The 26,315-nt window shown below is 38.0% G+C and overlaps 1 protein-coding gene across 2 annotated transcripts in view; it reads right to left on the reverse strand.

Moving 5' to 3' along the window:
- ANKRD55 (ankyrin repeat domain 55) overlaps positions 1 to 26,315 on the reverse strand; it is a 156,453-nt gene that overhangs the window by 77,240 nt on the left and 52,898 nt on the right. Inside the window, exons 2-3 of one of the 2 annotated variants that reach the window (XM_019742963.3) lie at positions 15,056 to 15,135; positions 13,285 to 13,375 (exon numbers count right to left, since the gene is read on the reverse strand). In XM_019742963.3, the coding sequence (XP_019598522.2) occupies positions 13,285 to 13,342 (58 nt within the window). In that variant the 5' untranslated portion in view covers positions 13,343 to 13,375; positions 15,056 to 15,135. Of the gene's footprint in view, positions 1 to 13,284; positions 13,376 to 13,536; positions 13,636 to 15,055; positions 15,136 to 26,315 lie in introns of those variants that run through there. The other variant, XM_074328934.2, reaches the window with a different exon arrangement.

Here is a 26,315-nt window from a genome sequence, read left to right on the forward strand (position 1 = left end):
ATGCACTTGACTTATGTGGCAGGATGGGCTTCCTTTCTACCCAACTTCTGTCCCAGAGCCTCTGTTCCCCATCCACCTGTGGAACATGATGCAGGAGTGAGGAGAGGTGCTGGCAGGAGGGGAAGCTTGGAAGCCTGAAGGGTCTGGTTGCTTCAGAATGTGTAGTTTTGAGCCTCTGCCCTTTCCATTTTCCTCCTCAAAACCTGAACTGTCTCCTGATCCCATCCTGTACCCAGAACGGACATGGCTGAAAATGAGTGGTAACCTAACCCACAGGTCATGTAAAAGAGAACGTAAGTTTCCAAGGAACAAACAAAGGGACGAAAAGGTCCAAACATCCTGGAGGCCAGGAGGCAAAGAAGAGGAGGGAGAAAATTCTGGAAGGTGCTACAGCCTAAGGTGGGTAGTACCCTTGGGTATTAGGACAATGGTCTCATGCCTGTGGCTACAATTTATGGGCAGTGGCTGCTGCTGGGGCAGGACCAAGGTAGTGATGCAAATCCCAAATCTCCCACACTGTGATCTTTCTATAGATTGGGCGCATGATAGAACCTGAAGAAAATGACTACAATTTTCTGAGATCCAGTGTGAGGTTTGCTAACACCAAGGCCAATTTATTACTCATTTATTAAGTACATCTCTGTTCCCTGCTGCCCTGCCCTGAAATACCCTTCCATAATAATATCAAGGGTGATATCAGTGGGACACAATAACTGGTTTGTCAGAGCCCCCATCAGGATGGAGGCAGGCCTAACAGCTGAAGTGGGGCCAATAATTTTTAGTCACTGGATTGTGGATAGTGTGTGTATTCCTGGGGAATCATCTGTGGGGTGAGGATCAGGCAATTCCTACCAATTGGAAGGTTTGGAGATGTTTTAATGCTGTAACAGCTAATCGCTCACAGTTCTGAGCATTATGCTGGCGTTACACCTATATATTTGTTCTTTACAAAAATAAGATCATGCTGTACATATTTTCATTTTTGCTCTTTTTCACTTAACATTAGATCATAAATATTTTCCCACATCATAAGGTAAGATTTGAAAATGTTATTATATTTATATTAATAGAATGTGGCATTAAATCCCAGTGACTGAACTTAGCATAACTAATTTAATCAATTCTCTTATTATTGGACATTTAAATTGTTTCTCTTTTTGGAGCAATTATAAATTCTGTTGCTATTCTAAATAATGCTATAACATTCTTGCATATATGTCCTTTGGTGCATTTGTGATTATTTCCTTTGGACACATTCCTAAAAGTGAACTTGGGAGTCAATGGATTTGAGTCTGTCAAATTGCCCTCCAGAGAGGTTGAACCCTCCCCAACCAGTGCTTGAGAGTACAAGTTTCACCCCATCCTTAATGACACTGTGCATTAAGTTTTTTTAAATTAATACTGATGTGAAAGGAGCATAGTATATTGTTTTCAACGGCCATTTCTTTTATTGTTTATTGTTCCAGAGAGAGAACTTTTTTCATATCCTTATGGCCCTTTGATGAATTATTTATTGGTGTCCTTTACATTTTATTATGTCAAGGTATTTGTCTTTATCTAATTGATTTGAAAGAGTTTTCTATACAGTAACTACACCAATTCTTTATCCAATATCTATGTCACAGTTACGTTTCCTTGTTTGCCACTTACATTCTCAGTTTGTTTTAGTTGGTTTTTGAAAAAGACGTTTTCAATGTTTATATAGTCAAAATCTATGGATGTTGCATATAAAATATGCATTTCATTGTTTTTATAATCAGAAAGGTCATCCCCATGGAACCTTATAATTATTTATTTGTTAACATTTAATTATAATTAATACAGAATTTTAACTGATTTTTGTAAGTCACAATTAATTTTATTCGAAATAGTCAATCCTTGGATTTTCTCTCTTTCCTTGCAAATTTGTCATGGCAGCCTTACCAGGCAGCTCCTTCTACAGCCCATTCACTGAAACTGTGGCTCAGGGAGCAAAGACCCCAAGACGACCCTCTCTATAGTTCTGTACACATGAACTTGGGGAGGTGGCCAAAGTGCACCTCAGTCACATTCCATAGAGTCTTCTGGTCTGTCCACAGTCGAGGTTCTTACTTAGCTTTTTTGTGTTTCCTGCACAGTTTTGAATTCTAGAATTTTTAGTAATATGTTTGAAGTAGTACGTTTAGAATAACCCTGAAGTTAGTAAAAACTGCCACACACGCAATCACTTCTACAGCTATGAAAGCATTAGCGCTCTGCTCACAGGGGTCTTTTCAGCACCGCGTTACTGTCTGAATAACCATCATTAAGGACGGTCAACACTTACGTTGTGCTTATTGTGCACCAGGCACTGTGTGTGCTAAGCTCTTTCTATAAATCAGCTCATTTAATTGTCACCTTGTGAGGCAGGCGCGATAAACACCACAATTACTCCCATTTTATGGATGGGGCAGGAAAACGGCTTACTCAAAGCCACACAGGTAGAAATTGGTGAAACTCAGATAAGGCTGCAGGCTGTCAGGCCTCAGATTCTACCCTCTGACCCACATGCAGTTGTCTACAACTACCTGCTCACTCAGCAGCAAAGCTTTCAGTGAACTTGTGACCCTTTATGGGGCTGGGTCACAGACATTCCACATTCCACTCTCTCTTCCTCACAGCAGGCTGTCCCCTTCTCTCCATTTTATTGCACATGTGTTTGGCTCAGCATTCTGCCTGGCAGACATCACTGTGCTAGAGTTTATAGTCATTTGTGGCAAAAATAAACTTTACACATTAATCCAAAATGTGAAACACATCCGTGAAGAGTTGGTTACACACCAGGGAGAATGAAAAGTTGGTAGTAATAGCATAAGATTCTTAAGTGAGGTTGAGTGAGTTCTTTTAAAATGCTCTTTTAAAAGCATAGAAAAAGAGTGAAGTGTTTCTAATTTATTTTCTAAGGCTAGCATAAACTGTAAAGACACACACACAGGGGGACCTACAGACAAGTTCAATTTGTGAACACAGAATTCTAAGTTTTAAATTAAATTCTATCAGATCGTAAGGATGTTTGATTTTAAGATATCCATTAAAATATATTACACCGATAGAGCAAAGGGGAAATACATGATTATAAAAGTAAAGAATAAAAAGGTATTTGATAAAATTTGATTTATCTCTTGCTAGAAAATGTTAAATGTCTAAGAATAAAAGATGACATTCTTAATATAATTAAGTACATTTCTTTCAAATCAACTGCAAATATCACACCTAATAGCAAAGCAACACAGAAAGAAATAAGAGAAACTTTAACACAATAAGATATGAGGCAAAAAGAAATGAGATGATATTCATAAAGAAAGAGCAAAACTATTATAATAATAGCTACCGTTTACAGATGACTCATGTTCCATGAACTGCCCTAACTGGTTCATTTGAATTGGCTATTTATTTGTTTCAACAATTTTATGAAGTAGGTGATATCTTTTGCCCCATTCACAGAGGAGGAAATTGAAGTTTTATAAACCAGAGAGTAATTTCCCCAATTTTGCACAGCTATTAAGTAGCAGAGCAGAATTTGAAACTAGTCCAGCTGACCAAGATGACACAGGTGAATTAACCACAGAATAATTAGAAGTAATAAAACCTAATTAAGTTAGTCAGTTCTAAATATAATACTAGATAGTTCTATATTAAATAATATAAGGAAGAAGGTAACTCCTCCTTACATTGGAAATAACTCATTACAGTGAAAATATAAAATACCCAGGAATATATATTCAGAATCTTAATGAGGAAAACTACAGAACTTTATTGAAGGGTATAACAGAAGAAAGTGTTTGAATGAATTATCATTCCAAAAGCAAAAACAAAAAGAGGAAACAAAAAATGGGTAAGAATATCTAATAACATTGAAAAAAAATAAAAAATAAAAGAGAGCACTTAAAGAGTTTTTTTCTATCAAATAGTAAAACATTATGAAACTAGCAATTTAAAAAGTGAGGTTCTGTGTCAAAACTAGATATATTCCTAGAACAGCATAGAGTCTAGAAATCTGTCTGGTACCAGCATGGAGAGTGGAAGCGAACAGTTGTGCAAAAGGATGACTTTTATCTAGAAGGCAAATCTTAGAAGACAAATACCAGAAAGAGAGGAAAGGGAAAGTAGAAGCACTCTAAGGCCTATGAGCTTTCCTGGAAAATTATTTTCCTTCTGATGTGGTTTTCTTGCTCAGGCAAATTCGGTCCCTTCCAATCTCCAGATTAAAAAGGGGGTGCTATGCAATGAATTCAGTACAGAGGGGTAGATAGCTTGAGGGGTGGATGTTGTCTTGATCTGGAAAGACTCATGGCCCATGTGACCTTAGGTAAGTCATTTGTAAGAGTCACTAGCACTTGCTAAGTGATGACTCTGGGCCACGCATGGTTCCCAGTGCTTTGTATGTATTACTTCATTAGATCTTTACAAAAAATCCTCTGAGGACTGTTATCACCATCTTCATAACAATCCTGCCACCACTACTAGCACTTATTGAGTGATTACTATGGGCCAGGCATGGTTGCAGGTGCTTCATAAGTATTCATTAATTCAATCTTTATAAGCAATTCTTTGTAGTGGCAGCATCTTAATGTACAAGCTAGGAAAGTGAGGTATGGAGATGTTAAACAGCTGGGTCACACAGCAAGTGGCAGCACTGGGACTTCAACCTCGCACTTTGGCTCCAGCAGCCATTATAGTTCACTACACCACATCACCGCTAATCCCTCTGTGTCTCAGTTTCACATATAAAAAGTGAGGGAGTTGGATTACATTTCACTGGGATTCCTTCCAATTCTATAAGTACTATTATTCTGAGGCAAAACACCCAGAACTGATCCTTAAATTACTTTCTGCTGTGAACACCTAAAACCAGACTCCTCTGAGCCCATCTCCACTCCTTTCTATGTTCAGGGGTCCACGCTGAGTCAGCAGAGTTGCGGCCAAAACTCTAGGACCCATTTTTGAATAGCACTAAGTAATCAGAAGGATAAAAGTGTCAATGCAGGTGAATTTCAGATGTCCTTCTCACGGTTCTTAAAAATAATTAAAAAAAAATTTTAAATACCAGACTGTGTTCTGATTTGCTGTGGTGAGTTAGAGAGCAAAGGAATGATCTCAAGGTTACTCAGGATCAAAGCACAGGATGTCAAAGTTAAACTAATTATTTTCCCTTTTTATCAACTGCCATTTATGTGTGTCCTTTGTTACAGGGTTGGGGTTCTCTGAACTCTCTCTTGGAAAAACATCAATTTGTTGCTCCATAGAACAAACGGACTGAATAGGAAAATGATAAAGAACCTGCCTTTGGAAGTTTCTGTGATGGAACCCAAGCCCTGACTTTGCAAATCTCCAGTTCCCATCGCATCAATTCCAGAGGTCACATTCCAGTGTAATCCCACCCTTTTAACCTACTCCTCCTCTTAGGATGCTGGTGCCCTTCTTTGCTCCAAAGGCACGCTGCCATGGAGATTGGATCCTCCCCTACTCTGGAAGAGGCCAGTTTTCACTGAGCTGAGCCTGTTGGGCAGGGTTCATTGCAAAGGAAAGCCCAGCTCGAGGGAGCTGGCCCAGCCTGAGTAAATATAACCACAATTGCTTTTCTTTTCCTTCTTGTGCCAGGGGTCATGAAGATATTGAAGGGGTGGGCTATAAGAATCCAGAAAGTATAACTTGGTGGTTAAGGGGAGTGTGAGGAGCTCTGGGGAGTCAGAAGCAAGAGTTAAAAAGGCAGCTTTGCCCTTAACCTGTATAGCCCTGGGCAAGTCATATAAACTCAGATGAACTGGAAATTGGATGTATTTCATAGGCTATGTTGAGGATCAAGTGAGATAATAGGAATAGAGTTTAGCACAGTGCCTGGCACATGGGAGCTGCTTAATAAACCAGAATTATTGCTTTTCTTCTGATTATTGATACTGGTTAATAGTCTTGGTTTGAACTCTCTGTTTCCTTTTGTAAGCTACCCCCAGCCCTAGGGTGGAAGGTGAGTTGCCATGGGTCCTTCTTGGCAGCTAAGAGGCTAGGTACAGGCTGGGGCTTAGAGACTCTGAAGAACAGAGCCTTTTGCTAGTTAAGAGAATATAACACTTTCTGTACTGAATTCATTTTTGTATCACTTGAATATTTTGGAGAAGGTGATGTTAAGGAGGAAAAAGAATTCCAATATTTTAAAAGCTCTGTAAGAACTGGTCAACATCTAATAGAGTTAACATCAGTAGCTTCAAATTACCGTTTTAAAAAATTTAAACCATATTGTACTAACCTGAGATGGATGCATCACCCATGTGGTATTCTGGCTGGGAATGCATACTCTAAATCTAATCATAAGGAAGCATCAGACAAACTCAGTAGTTAGCAGGAGGAATTAAGTATTTAAAACAAAAAAGAGAGAGTATAATTTTTAAAATGTTAATGTCATTAAAGACAAAGATAGTCGTGGTAATGTTCTAGAATTAAAGGATACTAAGATATGACAATGAAATGTAATACCTAATTCTAGACTGAATCCTATACAGGGAAGAAAAATGCTGTAAAAGACATTTTTGAGTCAACAGACAAAATTGAAATGTAGACAGATTAAAGTACACACATAGATAAGGATATCTATCTATCTATCTATCTATCTATCTATCTATCTATCTATCTATCATCTCTATGTATTCACATAAACACATTGTGTATATAGAGGGTGCCAAAAAATGTATACACATTTTAAGAAAGGAAAAAACTGTATTAAAATTGTAATACTCAATATATACCGGTAACAAAAGATAAATACAAGTCACGTTTGACGTTTGCAATTACAAGAGGTGCTCAAAGTGGTTACCATCAGTATAATTTTAATACAGTTGTTTCCTTTCTTAAAATGTGTATACAATTTTTGGCACCCTCTGTATATACACACACATAGAGAGAGAGAGAGGAAGAAAGAGACACAGATAGAGAAAGAGCAAACAATAAAGCAAATAGAGTAAAATGTTAATATTAGGTAAATCTGGGTAAAAAATATACAAGTGTTCTGTATATGATTCTTATATTTCTTTAAGTTCAAAATTATTTTCAAACAAAAAGTTAAAAAAAATTAGAATACTATTAAATATTATGTATGTGTATTTTAAAATTCTGAGGACATGTTTAGAAATGGAAGTATTTCCTTTGTAGAGTGGGACATTTTTCCTTCACTCCCTACCCCAATACACCCAATAAAAGAAGAATACCCTCATCAATGAGCAAGTGCTATTTTCAAGTTTTACAAAGAAAAAACAAACTAAAGGCCCTTACTAAGTACACAAACCTATTTACAAGTTTAAAGTTAATGTTAGGGTAAAACCGCCATGATTTTAAGAGATAAATCAGAAAATCTGAGCTCATTCATGATGTAAGTGAATTCTCAGAATCAGCAAACACTTTGCATTGAATGATCGACAGGCTTCTTGAGAGTTATAAGTGTGCTCAACATGTGACTCCTAGTTGGATGTGGTCTTTCTGCAAGATGGTGTCTAGCTCATAACCATCTTTTACACCAACCTTGGACCTGAGTGCATCTAGACCCTCACCTTGTCCCATATTTGAAGATGGGCGAGATGTTTGTTTCAAACTTGCTTGATAACAAAAACAGCTACAAATTCAGTGGCTTTCATTTAAAATATCTTTGCATCCAAATGGATGTATCAAAGGGAAAAATCCATGGATATCAGTTATCCAACATAGTTGCTTAATAATTGTTAAAGAAATGTGGAATTTATGAATAGAGATGATAGGAATAACTCAGTGTGGTGACCCAGATGACTTTGGGACAAGGGGCTGAGTTGAGGGTTTGCCTTCTGAAGGTGATCTGACCATGTTGTGGGATACAACAGCAGGTTGATTCTGGAGATCTGGTTGACCAGGTGGGCCCTCATTCCCTCTGCATACCACTCCCATATCCTCCTTCTTGGGATACATACTTGGGCAAGAGGCCCCATTCCCAACAGTGGAGCTGTCTAAGGCTGTGAATGGAAGCTGTTTGGATAAGATCAGTCTGAGGCTTAGCTCTAGCTAGGTCCATGAGAGGGGCCAGGAGTGAACCGGTTTGTCACAACTGTTCTCAGAAGATAGTTGATGAGAGGGAGGTTCCTGTGTGCTAGAAAAGGGCAGCACAAAAAAGAGGCAGAGAAAGGGGAGGGGTAGGTAGGATTCCAGCAAACATGTTTGCCTAGGCATGGTTTTGAGTGGGCAAGAGCACTGGAGAAAGAATTCTTCTCCCATCTCCCTTTCGCCCTCTGCTCCTTTTTCTTGGCCAAGAGAGGGAGAAAGCTGAGCTTTTTACTAAAAGCAATAGTGAATATACTTCTAAATCTGTGAATTGGTCAGCTGCCTGCTAGTCTTCCTCTATCTGAAAATCAACTGCAGAATTCCCAGTGTTCCTGTGAACTTAAAATCACTCACTGGGCCCAAATCATTCCCTCTTTTCTAGCTCCTTTGCCTGCCTTTTTTCTGCTCTCTTCCCAAACCCCTTTCAAAACCTGCTTATTCTTCCTTTGGAGGCATCTGGTTGGCACACCAGAATTCTAACTTTTGCCTTTTCAGCAAAGAGCAAATTGGTGCATACTCAATTCTTTTTGTCTAGCGTTCCCATTTTAGATGAAAAGTTAGAGATTAAAACCAGTATGTTTGCATACAGGAGCTTTAAAAATCCATAACACGATGAAGTAACAGCCTGATTGTGAAAATATATCCTTCATTAATTTGAGTTTTTGTTGCTGTCTTATTTCTTCATTAAAATTTATGGTTGCTCAAGGCAGAGTACTGTACTAGGAAGAACACAGGTTTTGAAGTCCAGCAGGTTTCAGCTTAAATCTCAGGTTTGCCATTTTGTCTTGTGGTTACCTTGGGTAAGTCACAACCTTTTTGAATTTCCTCACTGGTAAAAGGGTAGAAATAATAGTGGGACGGATGTGAGGATTAAATGAGCTAGTCTATGTACAGTGCTTGGCACAAAGCCTGGCTCTATTTAGTACTCGGTAAACATTAGTTCTTATCACGATATAATCTATGTCTGCACAGAGTCTGCACCAAATAGATACCCTCTCCACCCCAGTCCCAAATACCAAATTTCCTTCCAGCTTAAATAAGAATGGATTTTACCAAAAACTAAGTCACAAGGCTGCACGCTTTCTGAGAAGGGATTTGACCTCTTTTCATGCCATGTAGCAGGCTGAATGGTAACCCTGAAGATATACCCACGCCCTAATCCCCTGAAACCATGATTACCTTATATGGCAAAAGAGTGAATATCACCTTATATGTCAAAAGATGTGGTTAAGTTCAGGATATTGAGAATAGCGGTTTATCCTGGATTATTTGGGTGGACCCTAAATGTAATCACATATAGCATTCTAACAGAGAGGCAAAGGGAGTTTTGAGGACACACAGAAGACAGAGATGCACAGAAGAGAGGCACACACAGAGAAGGCAGAGACTGGAGTAATAAGGCCAGAAGCAGCCAGAAGCTGGACGAGGCAAAGAAGGATTCTTCCTGAGAGCCTCCAGAAGAAGCACACCCGCTACTGACATCTTGATTTTATACTTCTGGCCTCCAGACTTGTAAGAGAATACATTTCTGTTGTTTTAAACACCCAGTTTGTGGTAATTTCTTACAGCACCTAGGACACCGATGCTTGGTATTAATCTGGGCTGAAGGGTTGAGCCCCTGCTCTTATTCTCTCAACAATTCTACCTGAGAAAAACCGGTGAGGGTGGGCCCCAGCCCCCGCAGGTGCCTGCACATACCCTGCTCAGCAAACACATTTTTCACAGAACCTGGGCAGGGCCAGGGGTGGGTGAGGCCCTTCGGACCACACTTCTCACTCCATTTTCTCTAAGGCTTGGTGTTCTTCCTCAGGCACAGTGAAACTTGTCTTTCCATAATGGGAGACAAAGCTCAAAATGCAAATCTCTTCAGTTACAGAACATCTCAGTTTCAGTAGGAACCTCCGTGTTCTGTAGTAAATGATTTTACTACAGGTCCTTTCCTGCTTGCGGGCTTTGAGAGGGAAGAAAGCCAGGGAGAGCACGTGGGACCAGAAGGGACGTTGCTATGGTGAAAGCAAAAAGCACCATGCGGGAATGGAGATCGCTAAGGAGTCAGGCTTCCTCCCTCATAATTTCACCAAGTGAGCCAGAAACATGGTCCTAATCCCCTCGGCCAGTCAGAAAAGCTGATCTTTAAGCCTCCCAGCAGCCCTGCGAATACATAATATTATCCACATTTTACAGATGAAGAGATCAGTTTGTATAAGTTCATGCAACGGGGAAGAGGACAGACAGGACTTGAGCAAATGTTTATGGATCCCTAAGCAGGATATCTTGTTACCTAGATGCACAATGTAGAGAGAAATACAGAAAAGGGAAGTTAGAGGGATTCAGACTTACCAAATCCACGTTGTTTGGGCCCTGAAGGTCATTATGTATTATATTAGGGTGGTGCCAAAGTAATTACGATTTAAAAGGTTAAAAGTAATTGCAAAAATCGCAATTACTTTGGCACCAACCTAATATTTTTCAAGTGTCCAATGCTAACCATTCTCTACAGCTGCCTGACCCCCACCCCCACCCCAAGTAGCTGTCAGGGCCAGAGATTGCCCATGAAAAGAAGCTTACTATTGTTCTGCTCTCTGGTAGAGAGCTCTTGGGTCTCAGGCTTCTCTTACTAATTAGCTGCATGTTATTATTATTAAACCCCAGCTTTTAACCTGTTCGGGCTTTACTTTCCCCACCTGAGATGTTAGGGGGATGGATTGGATGCGTGGTTTTCCGTATTTGCTGTTCATTAGAACTTCCTGAGATGCTTTTGTCAAGTCATGGCCCAACAATTAAATGGAAATCTCCAGGAGTGAGGCCCGGGAATCAGCATTTTCAGAATCTGTCCAGGTGATTCTGATGTGTGCCCAAGTTTGAGAACCAGTGGATTACATGACTTCTAAGGTTCTTCCCGATGTAACGTCTTTTGTCAACGTCTACATAAAAAACCAGTGGTCACCAGAGTTTTGATTCCCCAGACACTCAGAATTCATGGAAAACCCTCTATTAAAGCCCCACACTCAACTTTTTGAAAGAAAAGTCACTTCACATGGTTTCCCAACAATATGTTATTTACAGTCTATATAATGGTCTAAATCTATTAAGACCTTTCATGATTTTAACAAGATAGAAGGGTTAGTGAGTTAATAGAGCTATTCAGATATCATTTAGTTAATTATTATTCTAGGGGTTGCTCTAAGTGGTACCCTGGAGGTCTAAAAGAAAAAAAAATAATGTAATCCAGTCAACCAGCATTAACTAAGTCCTCATTTGTTCTGAAAACTGCTAAATTCAAGCTGGAAATTGAAAGACGAATACCTTTTGCACTCGAAGAACTCACAGTCCAGGATGGTAATAATTATAATAGCAATAACAATAGCAAAAGCAGCCACAATTTGAAAGTACATTGCACATTAGGCAATGTGACAGGTGCTTTTTTTTTTATATATTATTTTAGATTCTCACAACAACCCTGCTAGGCAAGCATCATTTCCTCCATTTTATTGCTGAGAGAACTAAGGCTCAGAGAGTTTAGGTAACTTACTAAGGTCACACAGCTTAGAAAGAGCTGATCTTCCATTCCAACCTATGTGGCCCATGCTATTGCCACCACACCACAACACCTCTAGAGAGAAAGGACTGAGAACTAGAGACAGAAATGGCAGGAAAAGGGTTAACTTACTTGGGAAAGAATTAAGCCTAGGATGGAGGAATTGCTGTGAATTGTTTATATGAAAGGTACTAGGAGAAAATAAATATTGCACAGTAACATTTTAACTATGTTTGGGCTCAGGTTTGTTAGGAGATACGCACAGGAACAGATGAATTCATTATGAAGAACTAGTTTTCTGCAGTCAGTTCCCGCTCCCCCAACTTAGTCTTAAAAAATAAACCCATTGTGTTCCTCTGGATTGCATAGCTCAACAATGCCATTTTTTAAAGCCAGTATGAGGTCTTTGGATGTAGGCATATTTTCACTTTTGCTGATTGCCATCAGTGATACAAAATGTACAAAGGGGAGAGGATGGTGGTGGGCACAGCTGTAACAATCACTTTCTCCACGGTGTTCATATCCAAACACAGTGTGAACCAGCACATTTGGAAGGCACACACAAACACACATGTGCGCACACACACTGTTCAAAATGAGTGGAAATCAAATTGAACATTAAACTATATAATACACACATACATATAGTTACTCAGAAGTCTAAATGTAAATCTATTATTTGAGAAAAGGCTGAGTTACAATAATTCACTCATGAAACCAGATACAGCTTAAAGGGTAGTAAACACGTTATGGTCTAGAGCAAGACAAGGGAAAAATAAGGAAGCAGTGAATTTTCTTAATGAGGCTTTCACAAACCACCATTTTTATGTTGTAGCCAAAACAAGTAAATGACCAAAGGACCTTAGGATCCTGAAGAATACTAAGAGATTATAGAAAGTGGTTGAAATATCAGATATTTAAAAATATATTCTAAAAATATTTATTACACTTACAGAATAGGAATTTCCTGCACATGCATAGAAAAAAATGCATAATTACACATAGGTATTATGTATATGTATATATACACACTTCGTATGTAAAATGAGACTATGGCTGAATACATGTTTTCTATAAGGATGGGTCAATTTCACAGCAATTTTTTCATGGGGAAAATTACCTCTACTCTGGATATTATGATTAAGAAAGATATATTCTGTCATTGCAAATGATAACATAGTGATAGGTCATTACACAACCACAGATGAAATAATATCTCAACTACAGAGTAAATTTGAGCAACATCTATTTGTGAAGGAAATCAAGAGATATTTATGAAACCATGGCAATGAGATATTAGATCAATAGATTGAAAAGAGATACATGATTTGTTCTTTTTATATTACTTACTCTAATATTATTTAAAAGACTTGAAAAGAAAAAACAAATGAGAATAAAGATTATACTATCTGAAATGGCTGGTGTGCTTGAAACTCAATTTTCAAAATTTGTAGGTAGGAGCACTTTAACAAGACAAACAGACAATAAGCTTATTTAGAACAGGTTTGTTTTCTATGTGAAATCCTCTTTCCCCAACACACACACACACACACACACACACACACACACACACACACACACACACCCTCTCATCTCCCCTTACAACTGCAAAATTCCTACTGTTGGACTAAAGATGTGAAAAAACAAAGGCTATGTTAAAGCAGCATTTTTACCTTTTTGCTGATCAAACACAGATGGAGTGCTGAAATCCATGGTTGCCTGTCTCATCATTTACCATCAGAATGGCAAAAAGCATCCAGGTCTCTAGAGAAAAGAAAACACCATCTCACACATTATAGTCAACACAACCGTCAGATAACAGCTTCACTTGCCAAGACCTCTGTTTGAGAATTAAAAGTGCACTAGGGCTGCAGCTTGTTGTCAAGGCAAATGATAGAAATAGGTAAATATTATTCGTGTAATACCTGCCAGGAAAATAGTTACTTCTCATGGCCTCATTCATCAGCTGTACCTGTGTGTAAGTATTGTGCACCCTCCACCCTTAAACAAATATACAAAAATGCTTAAACCCTGAAAAAACAATATGGGGGGGCGGGCACCTGCCTTGGATCTTGGCCAGGAAAACACTCAAGGTCACAGAGCTTCAGCAGCTGGAATGTTGCTTTAAACCAAAAGAAATCTCAATGGGTGAGGATTCATAGGGCCAGACGGAGCATGTGCAAAGCTGCCAATGCAGCTCGGATTCGGCTGTGTTCTTGGTGGAGTGAGAACTGCATTTGGGTCATGTGAGCACAGAGTGCCATCTCAATGGAATAGGACGTAAATATTGTAGCAGGAGGCTGCTGGCCATGTGCTGTATGGAGTCATTATCGGCTTTTACAGCTCATCTTCAGTTTCCCTTCAGTCCCGTTCTCCCAATGACAGGAAGGATGAGGGGAAGGAAGTGGCATTTGAATGGTTATATTTCAAGGCTCAGATATCCATGACGATAAAGTTAAAACAGTCTGCAATCACGAGGATGTTTAGTGCAGTATTATATTGGGTGGCAAAAACCTGTAAATCAACTGCTCCTCATTTGAGGAACAGTGGAATTAATGATAGTAAATTCATACTCTAGATTAAAAAATCGGAGGTGAATCTATATATATTTATCTGGTGGGATGTCTCTAATCCATTGTTAAATGAAAAAAAAAACAAGTTATATATTTTATTTGTTTACATTTTTATAAAACCAGCTACCACCCACTGTGTTTATAAATATGTTTATATATGTTCATAGGAACACTGAAGAAGTTATAGACAGATACACACTGGACTGTGAATATTGGTTACCTCAGGGGATTGTAATTAATGTAGGAGATTTCTAACTTGTTCTTTATCTACCTCTGTAGTGTTAGGCTTATTATAACAAGTGTCTATTATTTCATATTTGTAATTACAAATCTGATCAATTCAAAATAAACTAACAAAAGCTCTACATTCAAGACACAATCAGATTTTTTGGTAAGTCAAACAGCCATATAACAAATGCTCTAATAAATGCTGTTGATAATAGTAATAACTGTTTTCTTTTTTAACTTAGTGTGTGAACGTGGAATTGAAAGTAGAAACCATTTTTTTCATATGTGGTCATATTTGTTTTGATATGGACGGACATAATTTTTAAGTTGTATTCTTTGATAGACAAGTTTCTTCCCTCTCAGATTTTCTCAGTGCACCATCATTTATTTTCCAACACATTGTCCAGCCTCATTTCTTTATGACAAGTGTGTACTCACTTACCTTCCCCATATCGGCCCCTCCCCCAAACGTGCCCTGCGTTCTTTTTATTTAAAACACAGACAGAACTTACTTCTTATAAATTATTACCCAAAATGTACTCCATAGTTAAATCTCTTACATGTCTCAGTGCCAATTTTTTACATTAACCGTGAAAGTCAAACTGAGAGGGCTGAAAGTGAAGTGGGGAAGAAACTGACTTACTCTAGCAGATATGCAGCTAAGGAGAGATGGTTCAAGCTCATCCAATTGACGGAAGTAAAAGCAGTTGTCGCCACTTGGTCCTAAACAAGAGAAGAATTAAGGATTTAGATTAACTTCCTTTTTCATTTATTCGTTCATTAATTCATCAGTTGCTATGGAAGGATTGCTATGCTTCATTCACTTCTATAGATACTGGTGGTGCAACTGAGCAAGACAGAAAAAGATCTCTACACTCAATGAACTTACACTCTTGGGTGCAACTTCTGCTTCTAGGCATACTGGAGTAATAGGGACTGGATTTACCCTCCTGCTTAAACAACTAGAAAATTGGGTAAAATATTTGAAACAATGGTTTTCAGACAGTAAGCAGTGTAGGTCAACAATCTCTGGGAGGAGAAAAGCAAATGAGCTGAACCCGATGAGTGCCCAGCTGACCAACCACCAGGGGAGAGTTTCCAGGCTTAAGCTCAGGGAGGGTGCAATGGGCTCAGTGGAGACCCCTGAAACCCTGAAAGATATTTATCCACATCCTAATCCTCAGAACCTGTGAATATGACCTTATTTGGAAAAGGGGTCTTTGCATATGTAAATAAGTTAAGGATCTTGAGTTGACATTATCCTGGATTATCCCAGTGGACCCTAAATTCAATGACAAGTGTCCTTATAAGAGACACAAAGATAAGGGCAGGCCATTGACCAGAGATTGGAGTGCAGCCACAAGCCAAGAAACAAATTGTTCCCTACAGCTTTCTGGGGGAGTACAGTGCTTTCAACACTTTGATTTTTAATTTCTGGTCTCCAGCACTGTGAGAGAACACATTTCTGTGTGTTTGGCAACCAAGTTTGTGCTAATTTGTTACAGCAGCTATAAGCAACTAATATAGAGGAGGAACTCTCAAAATAAATGCAAAGTCTCTATAATTGTTACTGTGCCCATTTATATCATGACCACAACCAAATTAACATATAAACAACTTTATGTTTGTAAAGGGCAGTTTGGGGCTCATTTTGAAGAAAGGCAGTCAAATAGAGGAGAAAGAACATGAGTTTAAGTTTGTTTCTTGTTAGCTGTGTGTTTTGGGCAAGTTACATAACTTTTTGAACCTCAGTCTTAATCTGTGGCATGGGAACTGCACCCCCTGACTTCTTGTGTGAGTTCTTATTGTTCATTCCACATCCTGGGCTGAAAATTTTTCTATACAACCTGGGCATAATTTTTCTATACAACCAAAGCCAAGTGTAAGATAACATTTGGTTTTTTCTTCAAGAGCATTTTGAATGAGATGCTTCTCCAGACATATTCATGTTTGTTCACACATATAGTTCATTAACTCTTATCTATAATGTAGGAGGGGAAGAGAGGAGAAGGATTGTATGACTGTGCCAAATCTGGCTCTGGGCTTCCTCTCCAGCTCATCTCTCACGTTCTCCATCCATTCTCACATTCAGCCACACTGGGATCCTTTCTGTTTCTTGAACATGCTGTGCCCTTTCCCAACCTCCCCAAACTTTGCTATTCTGTCCCTCCACTTGGAATGGCCTTTCCCTAGTTCAAATATCACCATTTCATCAAGGCTTTTCCTCTGCTGAGGGCATGAGAAGACAATGAGAACACCCTGCCCGGGAGAGAGAGTCTCTGTCCATGTTATGACATCTGGCTAGCTCAGTACTTCTCAGATGATCTATGGCAAAGAACCAGGTTTTTAAATTTCCAAAATACAATAATGAAATCTGATAAAAATAAATGATAGAAAAATAAGAAGAAATGATAAGATTTACAGAATGGAAGCCCTGATTTTTATTGTTAGATTCAGTAGGCATAAAGTTATATGTCAATAAATGTAATCAGAACAAAAATAGAATAAAAAATAATTACAAAAAATGTACACATTGTTCATTTAAAGTACATTTAGGCATTAATATAATGTGCTGTCCAATATGGTAGCCACTAGTCACACATGGCTATTTTTCATTAAAATTAAATGAAATTAAACATTCATTTCCTTAATTACAGTAGCTACTGGGATTGTATTTTGTCATAATTAAAAATGTTTGCTCTTTGAGAGATGCGGGTAAAAAAATGAAAAGACAAACCACAGACAGGAAGAAAATATTTGTAAAACACATCTGATAAAGGACTTGCACCCAGAATACACAAATAATTCTCAAAACTTAGTAATAAAAAATAAACAATCCAATTTTTAAAAAGGCAAAGATTTGAACAGACATGTCACCAAAGAAGACATACAGATGGCAGATAAGTACGTGAAAAGATGTTCAACATTATTAATCACTAGGAAAGTATAAATTATTAATAAAATCACAATGAAATACCAGTACATTACCTATTGGAATAGCTTTCAAAAAGCTAAAACACGCTGCTTACTGGGGAGGATGCTAGAACTCTGACATGTTGCTACTGGGAATACAAAATGGCACAGCCATTTTAAAGAGCAGTTTGCCAGTTTCTTATAAAGTTAAACATAAATATGGCCCAGCAATCCAACTCACTGGCATTTACTTAAGATAAATGAAAACATCTATTTTCACAAACAGCTGTATATTAATTTTTATAGCAGCTTTACTATCATCAAACCTGGAGACAACCCAAATGTTCATCAACTGGGGAATGAATGAAGAAACTACATTACATATATATGATGGAATACTATTTGGCAATAAAAAGGAACAAAGTACTGTACATGCAACAAATGGATGAAATTTAAATGCTTTATGCTGAGTGAAAGAAGCCAGACATAAAAGGCTACATACTGCATGATTCGATTTATAAGGCATTCTGGCAAAAACAAAACAAACAAACAAAAAAACCCCAAACAAACTCAAACCAAAAAAACACAGAGATAGAAATCAGAGGAGTGCTTTTTTGGGAAGGAATGGACTACAAAGGGGTTGGAAAGAATGCCTGGAGTGATAAAAATATTGTATATCATGATCATGGTAATGATCAAACTCATAGAACTAAACACCTCAAAAGGGTGACTATTACTAAACATGTTATCTCTCAATAAGCCTGAAAGAAAAAACAATATCAATTTTGTTTCTATAATTTAACTAATAATGTTATCCTAAGTTTTAAAATACATTTGTTAAAAATTAAAATGATTGAAAATAGCAAGCTTTAAAACTAAATAAGTGCTTATTATGCTAAGTGAAGTAAGTCACACAGAAAAGGTCAAGAACCATATTTATATCCCACATATGATTTCACTCATATGTGGGATATAAAACTGAAAGCAACAAAGGAACAATACAAACGAATAAAGAAACAAAAACTCATAGACGTTGACAATAGTTTAGTGGTTACCAGAGGGTAAGGGGGAGGGACAGGTGATAGATGAGGGCAAAAGGGATCAAATATATGGTGATGGAAGGAGAACTGACTCTGGGTGGTGAACACGCAATATGATATATAGATGACTTATTACGAAATTGTACACTTGAAACCTATGTAATTTTACTAACCATTGTCATCTCAATAAATAGGGTGCTTACTTTTGAAATAGTGCTTGTATAGATTCTTATACACTTTTAGAGTACAGTTGACAAACTGAACTTAAAATATCGCATATTTAACACTATCCTACTGTACATGACTTTCCATGCAAGTTTGATAACACCCAAACTGGTCTACACCATGTTTAATGAGACAAGTCCTTCACCACAGGCTTGGAGGTTGTGGCAATGTCAAATTGCTGCAACCGTTTCTAAATGGTAACATTAAGAAGTATAGTTGGCCCCTGAGCAACTCTAGGGTTAGGGGTGCCGACCCTCCATGCTGTTCAAAATCCGTGGATTACTTAAGTCGGCCCTCTGAATACACGGATTCCCAACCTCAGATGGAAAATACAGTACTCTCAGTATTTGTACTTATCCTTGTCTGTAACTGGTGACAAGTAGTTCCTGGTCTGGCACCACCTGTGGGCCACAGTTTTCTTAGGGCTGGTCTAAATCCCTCTTCCCTTGAGTCTTCCCATGACAAGCTTCTCACTCTCCAGGGTTCAGCTCAGAGAGGACTTCCCCAACCTGCTAAGGTAGCAGCTACCTTCCTGCCCAACCCCCATGACAGTTAATAAAATGTCCTAATTTTCCCCTTATAATTGTCACTATCTGTAATTAACTTGTACTTCATTATGTCTTCATTATCTATCGTCCTGTAGCTGTTGCTATCAGTCCCCAGACTTTTCAATGTGCGTCAGCTGACTTTCTCTGCCCATATCTGTATTTTGGTCTGAGGGCTTTTTTCCAGAATGCAGAAAGCCATTTTACCACCTCTGGGGATAGGCCAGAAGAGCCAGGGAACTAATCATCCCCACCCCCAACCCACAGCCGGCCTTAACCAGAGACTGTTGGGAGCTGGTTTATAGATACCAGCCACTTTTCCTTTGGATGTTATGATTCTGAGGCATGCCGTTTTACGCCATTTTCCAAAGTTTCCTTTTCCAAATTAAGCTCTGTTTCCACCTGCAATAACTGGTTTAAGAACATACGTCTTTATGGGTTGCCATTCCCTCCCTTCCTGTATGACTTTTCCCTCTTTCCGGCTGGTATTTCCTGAACTTCTCAACTAGCTATCTGCATTGGAGTCATTGTCCCAGGGTCTACTTCAGGGGACAACCAAATTAGGACGATTTCCCACTAGAAGTTAAACTTCATAAAAACAGGGCCCATTTCTGCTTTGTCCACTCTGTGTCCCTACAATCCAGCACACAGCAGGGCACAGAGTAGGTGTTCAGTAAATATTTAGTGAGTGAAGGCCATCATTGAAGGGCTTTCCTTGCCCAAGCTGATGACTTTCTCATTGACAATGTTACATTAGAACCTAATTAACTATTGGTCATTGGGGTAATTTTATATTAAGGACTTTCTGGGTAAGAATTTCTGATGACTTTGAAATTTTCCCATGTAAACCATACCTTTGAGAATTTCAGGTGTGTTGCCATGTTTTAACGATCTTCTGATTGTGTTATAAATCAAGGGTGAACTTACAGAAAGATTTTAGGTGGTCCTACATTTTATTCAGGTGAATCCAGAGCTCTCCCCCTAAGTTAAGAAAGTGAGAGCAATAATGGCGGCCGTGTAGGCAGTGGTTAGGAGCTTGTGTGTCAGTCTGAGTTTAAGTCCTGTTTGAGCACATTTCTAGCTTTGTGATACTGAGCAAATTATTTAACTTTAGTTATAAATGAGTATAAAAATACTTATCTCATAGGGCTGCTTGCTGGGAGAATTAAAACCCAATAATGTAAGTCAAGTGCTATCATGGAAAATTAAGATTATGCATTGATTTTAAAGAAGTATGTTGAAGTCTCTTATCTACTTTATTGAAAAATGCTTTTAGGTTTGTTTCTAATTTTAGAAGGATATGGATAGCCTTTTTTTTTTCTGGTCGAGTTAATTAAAAGTAGACCAAAGAAATCAGTTACTAGGTTAATTATTCATAAGGCTCATTAGAAAAATCAATCTCTTAGTGTAAACATAATTACAACTTTAAGGGAACAAATGCAGTTCTCTACCACAAACTTTCCAAAACCTATGAAGTCTTATAACAAATAAAATGTTACAAAGTCAAAAGTCTTTGGATCAATTAAAACAAAACTTTCAATATTACAATATTTCTCTTTCGCCCCTTTACTAAGCAGACTCAATGACACATAAGTGTAGATTAAAGTTAATTTTATGGTAACTGACACGTACTTTTTTCTAACCTTATTTTAAAATCTTCCTAAAGGCTAATAACTAACCAGTACTTTGTATTTTCAAAGTATTTTGATCACCACTTGCTTTATTTAAAACTTTTTATTGAAATTCATGATGTATAATATCAGTTATAATTTAATCAATACTAACTTAAATAATTCAGGTTTTTCATAATTATTTCCACAGTGCTTGCTATAGGCAGAATGTTTGTGCTCCCCGCACCCCAATTCATATATTGAAACCTAATACCCAAGATGATAGTATTTGGAGGTGGGGCCTTTGGGAGGTGATTAGGTTATAAGGGTGGTGCCCTCATAAATAGGATTCCCTCTCTTACAAAGACTTAGTGTTTTTTTTTTGAGACTTTAATTCGATCTTTATAAGTCATCATGTCAGAGCTTCTAAAGCTACACTGCCCAGTATGGTAGCTAGCCGTTAATGTACTACTGAGCATTTACAATGTGGCTAGTTCAAATTGAGATGTGCTGGAAGTGTAAAATACACACTGGATTTTGAAGACTTAGTATGAAATAAATAATGTAAAATATCCCCCTAATAATTTCTTAGTTATATATTGTTATAATATTTTAGATATGTTGGGTTAAATACAATATATCACTAAAGTTAAAAATTTTTCTTTTTACTTACTTTTGAATATGTCTTCCTACTAGAGAAATTAATATTAATCTGTGGCTTACATTTTATTTCTGTTGGACACTGCTGTTTTATAGGATCTTGTAGTGATCTTAAGGAAAGGCTGTTTAACTGGTTCATCCATAGTCCTTATTTTGAGCAGGAATGATGGGTCACAATTTAAAAGAGGGCAGAGGAAGAGGAAAGGAAACATGGCTACATTGAAGAACATAGGACACTGAAGAGCCCAGACAAACTGAAAGATCATCATTATCACCGTCATTGTTATTATATAACCCAAGAGGCAATCATCACGCATCAATCACTGTCTTCCTTTTGTATCAATCTACAGGCTGCTGTAGCTCATATCCCTTTGGAACTGGGGTTGCTTCATTGGTGATACATTCTTTCCCACAACTCCCAGAAGCTCGGCTCACTCTCATCCCCTCTGACCTCACACTCCTTCTCACCTTGATACTGCCCCCCAACCTGACCCATGATTAGATGCTTCTATGAGACCAACGCAGTTGGCAGATGAAGAAGCAGTGGCTGCTCAAAATCATTATCCATCATGGAAAAAGAACTGTGGACCACATGACAAAAGAGTGGTTGCTGCTATCCTTGGGGTCAAGGGTTTATAAACTACATCTAAGGTCATTCCTTTAAAATCAACACACACTGTTCATAAGCTAATTTGGACCTTTTCTGAGGATAACCCATATACTTAAGAGTTCCACTATTTTACTCAGAGCTAGCATATTTTGCCATGTATAATGGACCTTTTTTGCCCAAATTTGTGAGGGAAAAATAAGGATGCACATTATACATGTGCATTTATATAGATACTAGTTCTGTATCTATATAGATACTAGTTCTGTATCTATATAAATGTTTTTAATTCTTTTATTTATGCATATAAGTTAAAAGTGTAACTCTAGAAATCAACAACAAAATCCATATGCAAAATAATACCCTGGGATACGATAATTGGTTTTATTGAACTTACGACGAACTTGCAATGTGAAGAGTTCTTGGCCTTCTATGATGCGTAAATATCATAAATTTGTTACTGGTACATAAAATTTCTTATACCATAATATGATAAATGCTAAAATTACTTTATAATACAAAAAATAAGTACCTAAATGTAAACAAATAAAATTTTGAATTAAGAAATTAAAAGATTTTTTCCCCTGAAAGTCTGGGTCAAAAACGTGGGGGTGCATTATACGTGGGAGAGCATTATATACGGCAAAATATGGTATATTCTTGTCTAAAATTCTGGAGGACCACTACTGAAAATTTATGCTGTCACTTTAGATTTCCAGCTATTTATTTGTATTATACTCACCCATTTCATGAAGCAACAAAATTAACTTTCTCCCTAGAAAATATGCTGTATAACGTATATACATATATCATACATACATATATACTATATATGTATATGTACGTATGCCTTTATATATATTATCCTTAAGGCAATTTTTATATTGCTTTGGTCTTGTAACTCCTACTTTTTAACATTCATCCATTATTCACTCATACAAGCAAGCAAGCAAGCAAACAAACAAACATTTAGCACTTATGTATCAGAGACTTTTATAGCTCAAAACATATCTCCTTTATAAAGATTTTTCTGCCCATTTCAACATTCATTATTCATTTGGCACCTAATCATCAATTATACTGGGCCACATTTCCTACTGCTACTTTGCATTGTGTTTTCCTACTTGTTATGTAATCATGTTATTCTTACACTCTCAACTAAATTCTGAGCTCCCAGAAGGTACAAGCTGGATGATAGGCCTTCTGTCTCTCACAGTGTCAAAACAGTGCCATGCATGTAGTCAGTAGCCAGTAATAGGTACTGGTTTGTTAAATGCTAAACATTAAGTACCCAAGTAGACACATCCAACTTTTGGCAAAATGGTGAAGTAGGTGAGAGAAGCCTTCTGACTCCACGGTTAATTTTTCTCTCTTCCTGCCCTTCCAAGTCTGCACAATCCCATTCCTAGTTAGTGCAGACACCCCATTTCTGACTTTCCCCTATGTTTTCCTTTTATTTTCAGTTTGCAGGCTATTATAAACTTTTACTTTTATGCACATCATTATGGGAAGCTAGTGAGTATTTATCAGGCATTTCTAGCATTCAGGTTAATCTGGAGCAATGACTTTATTCATTAATCATAAATATTACTCATAAATATTTATTGAGCACTAACTATGTATCAGGCAATGGTCGTGGTGCCAGAGATAAGGTGGTTACCAAAACAGATACGTGGTTCCCCAGTCACAGAAAGCTTTCAGTTTGGGGATGATTTAGGAAGTCATCTTCTGTGGTCTCCTGGCACCTCAGTGTCTTTGGATGCCATTCTTAGTCACCAGAAGCCTGAGGAAATATCTCTGAATGACCAGCTTCTGCAAGAATACATAACTGGGTGGACAGAATGCTCTTCCTTCTAGCCCTCTATCCCATTGACAAAAGCTGCTCTTCTGCTCTCTAAGAAGCAGGTTTGCTAACCTACCTTGTCTAGATGAAAAATGCAAAGGGTATTCTTGGCTGTTATCCCAGTTAGGTGTGTTTAGGCTAGTACTGTACTGGCTGGTAGGAATTGCTATTTCCATGGGTGTCCACACATTAGAATAAATTTAAAAATCTCAAGTTGATATTTTTGAATTTTTCTTTCTCTGGATTGCATTTGTTTCATTTCTAGATTTCTATCTCAACTGGAAATCTTGGGGATTTACGAGTACGTTCAATTGCACTTCCTCATTTGGGAAAAGACAGAAATACAGTATAACACAAACCCAATCCACAATGCTTTTAGATGTCTGTGTGGATGGTGAATTTGCTGAACATCTCGAACGTTTTTTTTGTTTTAAGTTCTACTTTTGGCCATATATTCTTGCCTTCTATTTTCAACACATGAGTTATTGGCCAAGTTCAAATGAAGTCTTGTGGTTTGAATTAAGTTAGCACGCCGTAAAGGTCTGGCTCCAGGAATCTCACTCCTCCTCTCCTCCCCTTCCTGGCAGACTCTGGTATTTTTAAAAGGTATTTTTCTTTACATTAATTTCTCTGAGAGGAAATCCTTGGGAGGAAACTAGTTGAACTTAGCTTTCCAAAGTTTCTTGTACAGTTAGAAAAACAAAATTTGAGGTTACTAAGTAGGTTAATGGAAGGGAAGCCTAGGGCTGTTTGCTTAGAATAGTTGCTTAAGAGGCCAAGTCTCACTCTGTAGAGTTGCTGTTTTGTGACCACAGACTGTACCCCTGACAGCCACCAAGGGGACAGGAAAAGATGGATTGTGTTATTGTATTAGTGCCAGTCCCTGCCAACAGCGAGAAGAACATACAGTATGAGACACTCTTTGTTCCTGAACACCCCGATATGACTGTTGCAGGCTAACGCAATGCTGCCTAAATTTTAATGAGCACACATATCACTTGGGGATTGTCTTTAAGTAGATTCTGATTTAGTAGATCTGGGTACGGGTCAGAGATTCTGGATTTCGAGGAAGTTCCCAGATAATGCTGGTAGTTGGTCCATCCTTTGTGTAACAAGGGGTCAGAATATCTTTCAAATACTAAGTGAAATATACACTTACAGGTTTTTACACAGAAGCTTTCTACTGTATAGTAAAATCCTAGAAATATAAACTAAGCCCCAAGGGGCCTCAGAAAATGTATCTGTAACAGAAGTGAGACAGAGCTGGAGATTGGTTAGTGACTGGCAACCATTACCACTCTACCACTGTTTTCCGGGTAAAGAAGGAGTGGGCCCATGGCTAGATGTTATTAGGTCATGTAGCCTCAGTTTCCCTCAGAGCTCTGCTCCATTCTAGTTCTGTGCATTTGGGAAAATTATTAAAACTTCCTAAATATTTCTCCTAATATGTACCCTGGAGGTAATAATGGTAACCCATCTTAAAAGGTTGTTGTAAAGATGAAATGGGATAAGAAATCAGTGGCGTGCTGGAACTAGCGCCTGCTGGCTCTCTAGAGCTAACTACCTGTTAAGTATTCAGGAAACTTGTGAGGTAGTTTGGTAGCTTGAAACTGGCAATATTGGGAGTATTTGCACCACAGAAATTGGCAAATTTCTAGTCAGGGTTTTTTATTTATTTATTTATTATTTATTTATTTATTTATTTTTTTGAGAGCCAATTTACCACCACACCACTCCATGTAAAGTACTTGGTGCCTAAAAGTGCTCAATGAATGTGAATTACTCTTACTTAGCTACCTTTTCTGAATTCTTCCAGCACTTGTAGTTTGAGACACATCATTTCGCACTGGGTATTCCATACCAGTTTCCTGCTCAAGGAATTCTATAATCAGATTCTTTTTAAGAGCTTAGACCTCTCAGAACTGACTGCTGGCTGCAAAGGTGTGGCCATGTTCTACCATATTCCATGACTGATCAATGCTCCTTGTCTCTCCAAAGAAATGGCTGTGCATAATTTCAGAATTTTTGGAGTTCATTGCTCCAATAGCTTTGATCCCTTCTATAGGAAACATCAGAGTCTAAGCTGAACAATGTCAGGACAGATCCTAGGATAGTAATGTTTCTCCAAAGTTTGTTCAATGATAAGCATGCCTAAATCAGAGCAGGTAGGAAGAAAACACATATGAGTGCTATAGAATAGGTCTTTGGCCCAGTCCAAAGTTCTCACTCATTTATCTAAATAACTATAGCTGGTAGATTAACTGGAAAATGGCACCTGCCATAGCAAGTAGGGAGGTAATATCTCTCTGTGTATTTGTTCTGTCAACATGGTTTTGAATTTAAGGGACCTTAAGAATCAGCCTAGCCATCCAATGTAAATGCCCTCAACTTTTCTCTCCTATCCTCTAAATTTCTCACTTCCTACCCCTAGACTCTCCTTATCCCCATCTGCTGGAAAAA

This window comes from Rhinolophus sinicus, chromosome 3 (genome assembly GCF_057876585.1).
Source record: "Rhinolophus sinicus isolate RSI-liver-muscle chromosome 3, RSI-T2T, whole genome shotgun sequence".
Classification (NCBI taxonomy): Eukaryota; Metazoa; Chordata; class Mammalia; order Chiroptera; family Rhinolophidae; genus Rhinolophus; species Rhinolophus sinicus.